Here is a 14,476-nt window from a genome sequence, read left to right on the forward strand (position 1 = left end):
ATATATGACACCAGACATTTGCTTCCAGCTTATAAAATCTGCTTTAAGTTTTATGTCAAATTGAACATGTTGGGTTTTGAACTGTTGGTTGGACAAGATAAAACAACGACTGGAGAACTTGTTTTGGGCGTTTTTCTTTTGTTTTGTTTTTCGACAAATATTCCAGCGTTTTCTACAAGCACAGACATGGAGAGCGTTTTTGAATCTTAATTTACCTACCCAGTCTGAATCTCAAGGCCGCCAGCGGCCCCCCATGAAAGACCAGTGTCAGCACATCTGTCCCCTCTGGACCGCCATTGACGCCGGTCCCCCACTGCAGCCCTGCCAGGCCTCCGGAGCAGCGCAGGTGCTGAGGTAGTCTTAACGTGGCAGCTGAAGCCTCCTCCTCCGCCACCAGTGCCATGCTTACAGGTGCCAGGCCCACATCAAAGCACATCAGCTCCTCCTGTCCTCCCCCTACCATGACAACGGCCCCAGCAGGGTGCCAGGCGAGCAATGTGGGGGGAACAGGGCAGGAGGCCAGCAGAGAGACCCCCCGTCGCTGATCGTAAAGGACTAAGGAGGAGTCACTTAAGCCCAGGAGGAGCGTGGCCTCAGAGGGGTGTCGAGAGCAGGAGACGGGATGGGACGTCAGGGGGATGCGGGTGACGGACAGGCGGTGCGGGCGCCCTCGTGCACATTCGTACACGCAGCTGTCGGCCCAGGACCCCTCTCTGGATCCCGGCGGCCCCGCAGGTGACTCCACTGTTAGCACCTGGTAGGGCTGGAGCAGGCTGAAGCGGCAGTCCAGGGGATTTCCTTCAGTCCGGACAGAGGTGAGGACCTGAGGGAGAAAAAGGGAATTCAGTTCGGTCAACTCGTGCACACCTGAACCGCTTCCCAGGAAATCTGATCCACCGTCAACATAAACTGTTTTCTTTTCTTAAGTTGGCAGAAGATTCACACCGAGGACGTTAAAAGTGATCTTCTGTGATGTGATGATTCTACATCACTGTAAGACTACCACCCATGGTTCAGACTGAAATATCCCAACGAGTATGAGATATATAGCCTTTAAATTTGGTATAGATATCCAAGGCGCCCAGAGGAAGAACAACTCTGTGACTTTCAAGATCCTCTGACGTTTCCCCTTTGCCATGATTAGTTTTTGACTGAAACATCTCAACAGCCATTGAGTGAACTACGATAAAATTTTGAAAAAACATTCAAGCCCCTTCAGAATGAAAAATAGAAACTTTGCTGATTTCTCTGACATTTCTTTTAAATGGGCCAATCATCAGGTTGAAATTTCACTTTGTCTAATACTTTGTTTAATGACGAAGAACTGGAAAAACAAATATCATTCCCATCTCTACCTCACTAATATTAACATGTTTCAATGCTAAAAGGCTTGTTTTGATGGTGTAATTTATTTTAATTCTGTCTGAAGTTGTGTGGTTGAAGTATGTTGTGTTGAAATAAGCTTCATAAATAAACTGACTTTACATGACTAAACAAGATTTTGAGGCCTCTTCGTAGAGTAAATCTGTTTTCACTGTAAATTGACTGTAAACATCAATTGTAAAGTTGGAAAAAATACTTTCTTTAATACCACTCACTTCACTACAAGTCTACGAAGCTTAGACAAAATCCGTGTATAGAATTAGATGCTTTGACTGCTCTGTTATTATTATTTTTTTTGTCGGCGTATATCTTTGGGCCCCGAGAGACCAGATTTGTGCATGAGGGTGGATTCAGCCTTTGTCACCTAGTAGTTAAGTTTCAAGTGCTGCGCAACACGGTGTAACCAATACAACCAGATCTGGTCATTTTAGTTGTTGTTTTAACATGTTCTTTCACTTTGTGTGCCAGTACAGTTAATGAACTACCCTGTTTCTCAACGAAAGAAGGAGGGAGACAAAAGAGCGAGAGGGAACGCGTGAGAGAAAGACAGAGAGAGAGAGAAATGAGTCATACCGTGGCGGCAGCCACAAACGACTCGGAGATGGAAGAAATAGAGCCTTCCACGTTGCTCATAAACACCCGGCTGTCAATCAAGACGCTAAATGATAAGAGCTCCATTTTAACTCAAGGTCAGCCACGTCTTCTCCCTGAGCATGCCCCGGCTTGGCACCCGGTGATAAACAACCTCCTCTGTTTACCTGCTTGAGGAGCCAAGAGCTCGACACCAGACATGACAAGAAACAAAAAGATATGTGAAGAGACCTTGGATTTATTTGACCAATGGTCACATCCAGAATGTAGATTATTCGCTTCTCGCCCGCAATCAGTCGGTGGGAGTGGGAACAATGACCCCGCCAAGCAAACATGCATTGACATTGAAGGAGGTAGGCCGAGTCACGGGTGGCACCGTCGATAAAACACCCACAAGGAGCCGGGAACAGTAGGTGGATGACAGGAGACAACAGCCTGTACTAAACAGCAGTCCGACAGCTCCAGAGTCACTAACAGAGCTTTTTAGGAGGGATTTCACCTTACCAAAGCCTCTATCAGAGCCCTGCATTGACCGTGGCAGCTTTGGCTAAATGAGCCCATTTCTTTTCGCCGTGTAGACAGAAAGAGGGATCGGCTGCTTGCCTGCCTTCCTTTCCTTTCGCAAAGCTGCTCGGACCAGTTTTTTGGCAGGCATTGCCAAAAAGGGACTTAGAGGGAGGAAGGCAGGTTTTTTTTTTTTTTTTTTGCCTGCCCATGGTCTACAGCAGGAGAGAAGCAGATGACTGTCCTCCTGAAAGCTTTTTTTCCCTCCTCTCTATAATCCCCCAGAGCTAGCTCCTGCTGCTCCCCAGGGGGTGGGTGCTGTGTGTGAATGTGTGTGTTTATTCGAGGCAGCAGGCAAGAGGGGCTCAATTCATGTAAAAGGTGGCGTATCCTTGGGGAGGGTGCAGTTCTCTGGATAGCTACATTTCTTGCGGGGACAAAGTGACACATGCATTAAAATAAACCAGCACGCAAACAGCATAGCGGGCGAGGGTCCGTCGAGTCCATCCCACAGAATGCTGCGACAGGAATCACAAGACCTACTTCTATGCCACAAACCCTGACCCCCACCAACCACATCTCATCCTCTCAGCTTTTCATCCCATGCCCGGCCCGCCTGTGCCCGCTGCTGCTGTGCCAGCATGCCACCATGGCACCATCGCGGGGATGAGGTGCAGCTGATTCAGCTCCGTGTCCCCCGACAGGTTGACCCTCCGAGGAAAAGAAGGAGGAGGACCTCGTCAGCTAAAGTTCAGAGGCAACAAGTAAATACTGCACTGGACTGGTTCAAGCTGTAAGAACCAGGAGTTTTGACACACATAGTTCTCGCGCATCCTTGTATAAGATGTGGAAAAAATGAACACGCATCCAACTCGAGTACGATTTCTCGTATCACACTTGACACATGTCCACAACTGTAGTTCATTTCACTGCTGCGGTTCGACTACAATTGAGTGTTTACTCAATTTCACAGTCGAAATTGGACACATTTAATGACATTTGGTTATTTTCACACCAACGCTGCAATCAATATCATGGATTTCCCTGCAGGACGGCTCGATTCTGTAAGTAATGTCCCTCAAGTAATGTCAACACCTTGATGTTACTTATAGGTTTGAAGATATTGTTTACGACAGAGATGATTTATAGCTTGAGTGACATCTTATTATTTAATAAGAAACTTCTTAATCATACAATGTTTATTCCACAGTGTTAAGTACACATCACCCTGGCTTCCAGGAGATTTTCAGGTGAAGTTCAATGTCCTTTTAATAAATATCTTCATAACTTCCTAACATATTTAAACACCGGTACAGCTGCAATATTATAGAACATCCTCCTTTTATATCAGTCTATCAATCACTCTAAAAATAATTTAAACACTAATTTGTACCAACCACCATTTGATCATTAAATCTCAGTTATTCTACATTTTGATTTGAATTACAGTGTAATTATAAAGCAATCTGTATTGGTGGCTTTGACAGGTGCCAGGTGTACATACAGAACAGTGTTTTACCACTTAGCATGGTCTTGGTTTTGAACAGGACATGAGTGCAGTGAGCTCAACTTGTACTTCATTGATATAAAATCACGGCCCTTGTTTCCCTCAACATGTGTCCAATTTGAGGGCAAAATCTTAATGGATGCAGTTCACACAGGTTCAAACTGCTGCAATAGACATTTGGTGCAGGAAGCACCCAACAAAGTGAGCATATTCTCACAGTCAGGAAGTATATTTACAGTCACAATGTTTATTAGAGCCAGCGCAGCGACATTTTGACTCCGGGTCATCTTTACAGCCATGCTGTGCCTCATTTTCTTTTACATGTGGACCGAGCAAAGGCAAGCAGAATGTCCCTGAAGGCAACACAGCTGATTAAGAGATTAAAGCAATCTGAGGACTTGCAGGGTTATGGGGTTTGAATCTCAAGGCACCATAAACTCCCTGAATTGCTAACATTTGTGCTCGTGTATAATCTTAAAAAAAATAAAAAATAAATAACAGACAAATGATGGGACTGTTTACTTGGAGCTGAGTGTGTGATCTCTAAAACATGTATGCTCAGCTACCTGTACTAACCAATCTGACCACATAGGTTAAGTATGTTATGTATAAATATTTAAAAAAAAATACTTTGTTCTGGGTATTCATTTCATATTACAGCCACACCAACACCTTTCTTGTTGTTAAAAGCACCAATTTGCATCCCAATTTTACAAACTGCCACAATTTTAATCCTAAAACAACTGACTGAGTCTTTAAAAGAGGTGTAAAGGAAATACTTCTATAATACAGCATACACGTGTAGTCATAACACAAAGCTCCAGAGTATGCACCATGCAGCATCCCCAGTTTCTGGGAGCATAAGTTGTAAAATGATGAATACAGTCGAGAGAGGGAGCGAGAAAAGTGGGTGGAAGGATGTGCAGAAGAGAGTCAGAAAAAAAAAAAAAAGAAAAACAAAAAGGGATGCAGACAGACAGAAATATGCACAAAAGATGATGAGAAAGAGTGGAAATGGAAAAGAATAAAGAGACAGGGAGTGGAGTGGAGACACAGAGAGGAAGATGCAAAGGGAGCAGAGACAGGGAGAGAGGGAGACAGACAGATGGGAAGAGAGCGAGAGAGAGACCTCTAGTAAGTAGCTTTCTCCTGGTTATTGGTTTCAGTGACTGGTCAAAACTATTCTTCTCCATTCTTCTCCTCTCTCTCTCTCACCGGCACCTTTCTTCCCCCTCCGTGGCGTGAAAGATAAAGCGGACGGGCCCAACTGTGTGGCTGGCCCTTGTTCACAGCAGTGGCCTTTTGAAGCCAATTTTCCAGCTCACGGAGCAGAGAAAGACAGGGAGAGACGGATAGAGAGAGACGGAGGGACTTGGAGGAGAGTCGAGGGGGTGCTGGGGAGAGGGGACGGGGGAGAGAGAGGGAGGGAGGGAAGGGGGGGGCACCCGGTGGGACTGGGAAGTTTTTAGGTATGTGAATTAGGGGGTTAGAGTTGAAGTACTGATGTGAGAAAAATGTGCAGGCTCAGCGGGTTTACAAGCCAAGATATTCCTCACACCTAAACTGTCATAAGAACCGGTACCACCGGACATAATTGCGGGGAAAATGACGTCACGAGACCCACGACTGTACGAGCAGGACTTCCTGTGTGACTTTTTACAAAGCAGTGAAGCTTGGGGATAATTCTGCACTTTCGATTCCACACCCGACCCCCTTTCATGGTACAAATGATTTTGCAGTGCACCTCTGAAATTGTGCCTTCTACTTCTATATGCTTCAATTCTCCATGTTCGGACTGTAGCTTTTTATTTCTTAGAAGCAAATTTTATGACATGAATTTAGGTCACTCTTAATTGTGGTGTTCTTAAAGTGAGGAAAACCTCTAGATTATTGAATTTCTATGCAGCTATATGTTCTTATTCTTGCTTTAAGTAAATAATGATTAAAAAAAACAAAAAAAACAGCAGAAATCACACAACTGCCGATCAAACAACTACTGCTTGGTGACAGATAACAGGATAGTCATACGGTTTAAACAACAAAACAACAACAAAAAGTACACTCACAAACACACTACAGAAAAAGCAAAAAGCTGAAGAGGCTTAAAGTGTGAGAAAAAAAAAACACATTTATCTGCCATTTCCTTTTCATTAAGATTATTAAATTGCAGGAAATGGCTTATGCATGTGTGTTTGTTTGGGGGGAAGGAGGAGGGAGGGGTGAAGGAGGGAAGCATGAAGGAAAGGATCATTAAAAATGTTAACCGGCTGCATAAAACGAACTGTGTATGTTTTCCTATCCTTACCACCACACCCCCAACCCCCTTACGTACTGTAGCTCCACTTATCAGCATGGGAGAGGGGAGAGAGGGGGGGGGGCATACGAATTAAGACCACATAGGGAAAAAAAATCAGACTTTTTTAAATGCCGAGAGACTGGCTAGAAAATTGGCTTAGTGCGGCAGATAGCGAACTGAACAAAAGGAACATATATATGAGCTTGAAGTGATTGAAGTAGCTGGCGTCGCCCGATGTGTGCCCGGCGTTTGATTCCCCGCTACGGCTCTTACATAAACTGCTCGCTTAATTTCACACCGCGCATCTGAAAAATGACAACAAACGCTTTCATTAGAGCGCGATGCCGCAGCCCCGCGAAGAGACTTTAATGTTCTTGAAGCGAGGAGGAAGGAAAAGGAGGAGAGGGAGGATGATGCAGGGGAGGGAGGGAGGGAGGGAGGGAGGGAGAGGAGGTGGGGTGTGGGGGTGTGTGGGGGGGGTGTTGGGGGAGGCAGAGAGAATAAACTAGGTGAAGGAGTGTGATAAATGTGGAGAGCGTTCCAAAAAAAAACAAGAAGCAGAAAAAAAAAAAAAAGAAGCAGCAAACTGCATCTGCTTTGATTATTTCAATATTCATGTGTGCCACCCCTCACCTCCCCTCACCTCCCCCACCCCACCTCCAATCCCTCCCTCATTCTTCTTCTGCGTGAATTTGTTTTCCTAGCATGCAATTGGTAACGCTCATCTTTCCTCCCTCTCGCAGATCCTTTCCCTTCTCTCTCTCCCTCTCCGGTGTGGGGAATGTTTTGCATACGCTTACCGGGGTACGCGGTACGAGGAGTGCAGTTAAGCCCGGTTCGGTAATTTGGGATCTTTCATCTGCTTTCGGCACGAGGCCAATCCCACATTGACACAGAATGGGGTCACGGGTAGGGTTTTTGCCAGAGGCCGTGTGTGTGTGTTTTCAGCCTCTTTCTATGTGTGTGTGTGTGTGTGTGTGTGTGTGTGTGTGTGTGTGTGTGTGAGAAAGTGTAGGCGTTCTCCTTCACGCTGTACCACAGCTTAGCTCTCCTGCTTATTTCATATGGTGATGCATGGAGGTGTAACACAGAGGTACCACCCTTGAGGTGACTAACGCACCATCCCCAATCCCATCCACGACAACACTGGTCGGCCCGAATCAGCAGCTTTGTTGCCTTTTTCCACTGTGTGTCTGGTGTGTGTGTGTGTGTGTGTGTGTGTGTGTGTGTGTGTGTGTGTGTGTGTGTGTGTTTTTGTGTGTCTGAGTGTGTAAAAAAAAAACTAAAAAAAAAATAGCTTGAGTTCTGATTTGTGTTATTGACTTTAAGGCTTCAAATAACACTGAAAGTTTTTTGTTTTTTTTTAACTTTAAAGTTGAGAATTTCTGTTTGTTCAGTCCCATTGCGTTAGTTTTTCCTTTTCGTATTTAGCTATCAATTAGATGCAGTTTCATTTAGTTCATACAAAAAAGCAGCCATTATTACTCATTATCAGTTACTTAAAGTGATAGAAGGTGAAAACAAGGCGGGGAATGTTGTTGAGTCAGGAAAAAGAGAAATACCACGATTAAAGCAAGGCATCCTGTGCGACTGTAAACTGAAATTCCCAAATTTGCCAAACTTAATAAGAAGTTGGGGCAGAAAAATGCTTTCTGGTGTGGAACCTGATTTTCTTTGGGGATCAAGATGCTTCCAACGAGATACAAAGGCTATGAGGGAAGTCGAGGACCAAACACGTTTCAGCAATTAATTTCTACATCCATCCATCCATGTGTGTTTTCCGTCACTTATCCAGGTCTGTGTGGCTGCAGCAGCAGGCTAAGCAGCCATGTCCTCCAAGGCCTGGGAGATCTCAAGGTGTTCCCAGGCCAGATGAGATACGTAATCCCCGCAGTGTGATGAAGGTCTGCCGTGGGATCTCATTCCATTTGGAAGCGGTATCTAAAGAGGCGTCCAGCTCAGTGTGAAGAAACAAGTGTTTCCCAGACACTTCGGGGGAGAAAAACTCATTTTGGCTGCTGGACTCTCGGAGGTCACGGCACATATTAAGGGTGAAAACATACCAAGAGAGCTTTGCCTTAACATCCCTTTAACAAGGACTGTCTGGTACAAAACATATCGGTGCTATAACTGCACCAACCCACCTGTCCGGCTGACTTCAGGCTCCATCTTATAGCCACTTAAGTACTTGATTTACGCCACTTAAGAGTAGCAACTTGCTTCCCAAAAGCAGCGACGTGAACAATCCACCATTTTCGGTAAATTGGTCGATCCACTAAGATCATTTGATTTGTGCCTGAGGAGACAGCTCTCGCTCGCATCGTACGAGAACCCTGCTGGCTGATATTCCCGCAGTAACGCCACCAGAATCCATGAGGACAAAATCCTAAAGCTTCTTGAAGCCAATGAAGCGTTGTCTGGATGAGCAAAAGTCCTCCATCCAGTCCAGTATGCTGGCAGTTTATCATCTTTCATCACCATGTTGTTTGGACTCTCCACTCTTTTTTAATCAACGCACAGCATTCTGGCATATGTTCTTAGGACTTTTATGAAAGTAAACAATAACTTAATTTGCCTTCAGAAGAACTGTGGCTTCGATTATTCTCTTGGATAAACAGACTTTGAGTGCTGTACTTTTATTTTGGCGCTTGTGATAAATTTTAAGAGCAGAAAACCTTCTGAAAAACCAAACAGGAAGTAGGAACTTTTATGTTTTTGATATGTAAGGATTACGTGGAAAGCTGTGTGTGTGTGTGTGTGTGTGTGTGTGTGTGTGTGTGTGTGTGTGTGTGTGTGTGTGTGTGTGTGTGTGTGTCTGCACCTTGAGGCCTTCGGCAGGTGAGCAGCTGATCAGCACCAGGTTGTTCCTGTGCGTGTTTGTGGGCGTCCAGGGCCACAGCTCCTCACCGGGCTCGTCCAGGTTCCACCAGCAGAGCGCTGCGTCCTGGAGACGGTTGAGACCCACGTGTCTGTGGAGTCTACGACCACGCCCACTCACCTCCACACACACCACCTGGACACACACACACACACACACACACACACACACACACACACACACACACACGAGGAGAGGAGAGTCAAAATGGTGCAATACAGTCATATCTTATGAGGAAGGGCAACTTAGCGATTCTTCTTTTTGGCTTCACGCTCCTCTTTCAGAACCCGAGGGCTCCGACACCTCCACATCTGTAGGCCCTGATATCTCGGCTGTCCTTCCCCCATTCCTGTTTTTGTTGATGTCTAAGGTTGTTTTTTTATCTTCCATTATTAATGTCTGTGTGTGTTTTGTTCTGTCGGGCTTGTTGTTTTAGTGATGTGCATATTTTTGGGAAGGTCCGCCACGCTCTACGGGCCACAACAAAGAGACGCACAGTAATGAGCTCTCGTGGCGCTTGGGGGGGTACACACACACACACACACACACACACACACACACACACACACACACATGAATTTATGTAGACAAACACACGTGTACATACATGCAAAGGCACCGATATAAAAAAAGTGTATATAAACACTCACTTTTAGACACACACACACACACACACACACACACACACACACACACACACACACACCATTAAACAAACTGTACTCTCGATTCAGAAGGACTTTTAAAGCAGGTGAAATTGCAGGTCTTAAACTGTGACCCCGCCTTTCATGTACACCCCCCCCCCACTCCACACACACACACACACACACACACACACACACAGAGAGAGAGAGAGAGAGAGCCCCATATTCATACAGGCCTTTCATACACTCTTTATCTCCAGTCACACTCACTAACACAATGCGCGCGCGCACACACACACACACACACACACACACACACACACACACGTTAATGACCTCCGTCGTGGTGCAGAAGAGTGGCTAGGACCTGACAGATAGAGGGAGGACAGAGGTGAAGCAGGAAACAGAGAGAAGAATAAAGGGTAATAATGAAGGAAAAGCTGAATGTTTGGGTTCGGAGAGGAGGGTAAGAAAAGAGGGAGGAGAGGTGACGGCTGCTTTTATGCACCACAGCTTTAGGGAAATGGGAACAGAGGAATAAAACATACTGGAATTAATGAATGAATGAAGCCCGAAACAAAACACACCATCAAAAAAAAAAAAAAAAAAAAAGGTAGGATAATTGGAATTTTTGTAATAGATCAATGAGAGGTTTGTGCCACGATAAATGTTTGAAAGACAGGAAAAGAGCATTCGGTTGTAACATCAAAATCCCACTAAATAGGCACATGGTCAGAAGCAGGAACACAGGGATGCCTCTTTAGAAATGAATTAATAAAAACATGTCTAAGTACAAAAAAAATATAAATAAATAAATAAATAAAAAAAAATAAAAAAATGGTCTCAAAGTCCAGGAACATGCAGAAATTAGTATATCGACAAGCTGTAATGTATGAGAGGAGCAGATTTGAGATGCAGTGGTCCATGTCTGCCCTCCTCGGCCTCCTTGGGGAGGGGGAATTTGCTTCGGACACAAAATATGACTGGAAATGATGGAAGTACATCTGATGATAAAGGGGAACAAAGAGTTGCCCCAAACAGCTGAACGGGGAGATCACTGACAGATTAGAAATGGAAAAGAAGAAGAAGAAAAAAAAAAAAAAAAACCAGACAGAAAATCACTGGGTTAATGACACACTCTATCTCTACCCCTCCATCCCTCCATCCCTACCCATCTCTTCTCGTTTTTTTTTTTTTCTTCTGCTGGCGTTTGCTGGTCAGCAATAATCAAAAACCACTTTCTGTGGGCCGGATTAGTTTAGCGCCACCCCACCCCAACCCACCCGTCCTCCCCCCTCCAACGCCCCCTACTCTCCCTTCTCCAGCTTAGCCCACTGGACCAGGGCGATGTGTACGCGTGCGTGCGTGAGTGTTTGTTGTGGGGGATGGGTAGTTGAGCGTGCGTGTGTGCACACGTGTGTGTGTGTGTGTTGCAGGTTGCATGCAGGCGGGTGCACATGCATTGACAGGGTGTGCGCGGGGGGGGGGGTACAATATGGAGTAGTGGTGGTGGTGTGGGGGGGGGGGGGGTGCGTTATCAGGACCGCGCTTCTGGAGACAGACGCACGGCAGGAACGATTGCTTTTACACACACCGACATGCGCGCGCACACACACACACACACACCTCGACAAAAGGGTCTGGCAGTAATGTGATAATGCCAGGGTTAGCGGTTAGCCAGCTAGTGAGGGAGGACACAGGGTAGGTTTGTTTTGTGGGAAAGAACAGGTCCGCACATAATCAGACCTATTACTAACACCTACAAAAAAAAAAAGAAAAAAAAAAAAAAGAAAAACACCTCCAGATCAGACTCGGCTCAATACACACCTGCATGAGAGATTAATAGACAGGAACAGGAAGAGGCAACCTGAATGTTAAAGGCTTTATTCCATTATGATTGTATTGAACCTTTACAAATTCAGACTTGCAGATAGAAACAGGACCTGGAGAAATACTCATTATGTGCAGATGGTATAAGGCCAAATGAATAGAGGACAGTTGGCTGCCTACTGTAGATATATTCTGTTGGTGGGTAACTAACCAGTTAATGGCTAAACTAACCAGAAACATCCTCTCCAAAATCAAGCAGCCTTTAATAGTTGTTACAAAGATCACCAGTAAGAAATGTTAATAGGTAGGTAGTTACTTTATTAATCCCCAAGGGGAAATTTTTTAATAGAAAACTGATTGATTGAAGAAATGCTACTTTATTTAATCAACTCTTCAAACCAGATTTGGTTGTTTAACTGGCTCTCATAAGGAGAATGTCAATAACATATCAAGGACCCAGCAGGTTTCTGTACATTCACTCAAACACACTGAGTTTCAAAGGGTTTTATAATAATCGTTTCATAGGTGTTTTTTTTTTTCTTCATTCATTTGAATGGTATGCCGCTTCCTGAAAGAGCGTGTGACCGAACTGTACCAGGTGTCCTTTGTTCACAGGTTTATCTCAATCACAGAACGCTCCGAACTGAATGTGAAGCTGATCCAATAAAAACATTTTGGAAATGTCGCCCATCAGGTCAGATGAAGACAGAAGTTGGACAGTGATACGGGACCACATGTTAAGCACTTTTCTTTTCCTTCTTTGTGCCTCTCTTTTCTCACACACGTTACTCATGCACACTCCCTCAATGCGCTCCACTGTACCTTGATTTCAGAGGGTGAGAGTTTGTCTGTTCGCCTGCCAGTCTCCGGGAAGTCCTGGTTCTTTTTGTTCAGGTAGACTGCAGCCACTTGGCTCTGCTCCAGGAAGGACAGCAGAATCAGCCTATCGCTCAGCACCGCTGGGAATGACATCACCACACTTAATGTCATGATTCAGAACAACAAAAACAACTCTGTACTGCCCAGGTGAACTGTAAACAGTCCAAGATCTTCTCGCACAACCAAATATCACACACACATAAGCAGGTGTTTATTTTTTTTTATTTTTTTTTTTGTTACGTAGAAAAACAAGTTAGGATACATTTAAAAAAAAAAAAAAAAAAAATATGGTTGAAATTATTTAGCAATAACAATAACAATTCAAATTTTTACGGATGCATTTTTATATTCTGAAAACAACAGGAGCTCCATCAAAATTCGTAGTTGATCAGGTAACTTTGTGTTTTAAATTATCTTTATATCAGACTTTCTGGATTTTCCATGTCTGAAAGCCTGCGTGAAGATTTTAACATTAAAGTTTTTTTGTTTTTTTTCATTTTTAGACATTTAACATAGATTTTGTAGGTTTTAACACAATTAACAGTTTTAAAATTGTGTACATTTCTTGTGCACTTTTATTTTGAAGTTTCTGTGTTGCAGCATCCTGGCCGTTCACGTGTCCAGCTCTCATTGGATAACTGATAAAGACTCAGCCTCCTAGTGGAGTATATCTAGGCTGTGTTTATTTATACATCTTTGTAAAAAAAAACTGTGATAGTATTAATGCTAATAGGCTAAATGACAAAAACAGCTTTGCAAGACTAGCTGACAAAGAATCTTTCTCTATGAATTAAGTTGTACTTTATCATCATTCATCATCACCCCAGTTATACTGTGTCTTAAAGTTTTGATTAGTTTGAAGTGTCTCAGATTCTTTCTTTATTGTCTCTCCTCTCCTTTACTACTTCATCCTTATTCTCTTCTTTCTCTACCTTCCTGCATCCTCCCGTCTCCTTTCCTCTGCCTCCTCTATTTTTTGTACCTCTTTCTCCCCCTGTTCGCTCCTCTCTTCCCCTGCTGTCAGTGTACTGAAGGCTCTGAGGCCTTTTTGTGGTAGAAGAACACACTTGATCCTGTTCAACTCTTCAGGAGCTGCATGGAAACGCTGATTAGCAATTAAGCCCCCCTCTCCTTCAAAATAATCTGTTTATGAAACCAATTAAATGGAAAGAAGGGAGGAGGGCGTGGGGGGGGCGGGGCGGGTAGGGGGTAGGGGTGGGGGGTGGTTGTTACACATGTCTCTCAGATATCTTGCTTTGAGTTGAACGAGTAAGGCTGCACCCCGAGATTTAGAAATCTAACCGTCAATTAGTCGTGGCATGTGTGTATTTATAAACGTGCGCGTCCTGGTGATGATTACACTTCAAATCATCCTGTTGTGTGAAAAATTCAAATTAATATGCAAATATTAATGGGGGAAGACAAACACAGCATGGAAATACGGGGAAAAAACAGCATCTTAAATCAGGTCAGTTGAGTCAGTCTGCGTTGAAGTTGGATTAAAAAGCATTCGTAACCAAAAACTGGTTCAAGGCTTAAACCGTTAAAAAAAACAAAAAAAAAAACAGCCATTAATGATGCCATAGCTTTCCGAAACAACTATTAATGCAATAGTAAGCGTCTTTGTAATAGATTACAGACAAATCAAGTTAAATGCAGTTTAGTATTGATCTCAATGGGTGTCTATAAACGGGATTAAGATTAATCCCATTCATTTCCAAATGAAGGAGGGGATGTGAAATCAGGCTGTGGCCCAATCTGGGACCAGGTGGCTGATTTAGAATTAAGGGCCAGACCTTCCTGACCCACCCTGAAACGCCCCCAGACACACACACACACACACACACACACACACACACACACACACACACACATTGTATACGTGTACTCCACATTCATATGTAGCCCCCGAGACACAGATAGCTACATTCATACATGCAAGCCTGCAACCACGTTTTTGATGC

At 44.2% G+C, this 14,476-nt stretch overlaps 1 protein-coding gene across 2 annotated transcripts in view; it reads right to left on the bottom strand.

Moving 5' to 3' along the window:
• The window catches only part of wdpcp (WD repeat containing planar cell polarity effector), a 73,140-nt gene that overhangs the window by 26,622 nt on the left and 32,042 nt on the right, over positions 1 to 14,476 (bottom strand). For both annotated transcript variants that reach the window (XM_069144222.1, XM_069144221.1), the window contains 3 exons: positions 12,456 to 12,592; positions 9,103 to 9,294; positions 220 to 823 (listed from right to left, as the gene is read on the bottom strand). In XM_069144222.1, coding sequence (XP_069000323.1) covers positions 220 to 823; positions 9,103 to 9,294; positions 12,456 to 12,592 — 933 coding nt within the window. The remainder of the gene's footprint in view (positions 1 to 219; positions 824 to 9,102; positions 9,295 to 12,455; positions 12,593 to 14,476) is intronic.

The sequence above is a fragment of the Embiotoca jacksoni genome, unplaced genomic scaffold (genome assembly GCF_022577435.1).
Source record: "Embiotoca jacksoni isolate LCO1_2020_lvr unplaced genomic scaffold, fEmbJac1.0.p SCAF_12, whole genome shotgun sequence".
Lineage (NCBI taxonomy): Eukaryota > Metazoa > Chordata > Actinopteri > Embiotocidae > Embiotoca > Embiotoca jacksoni.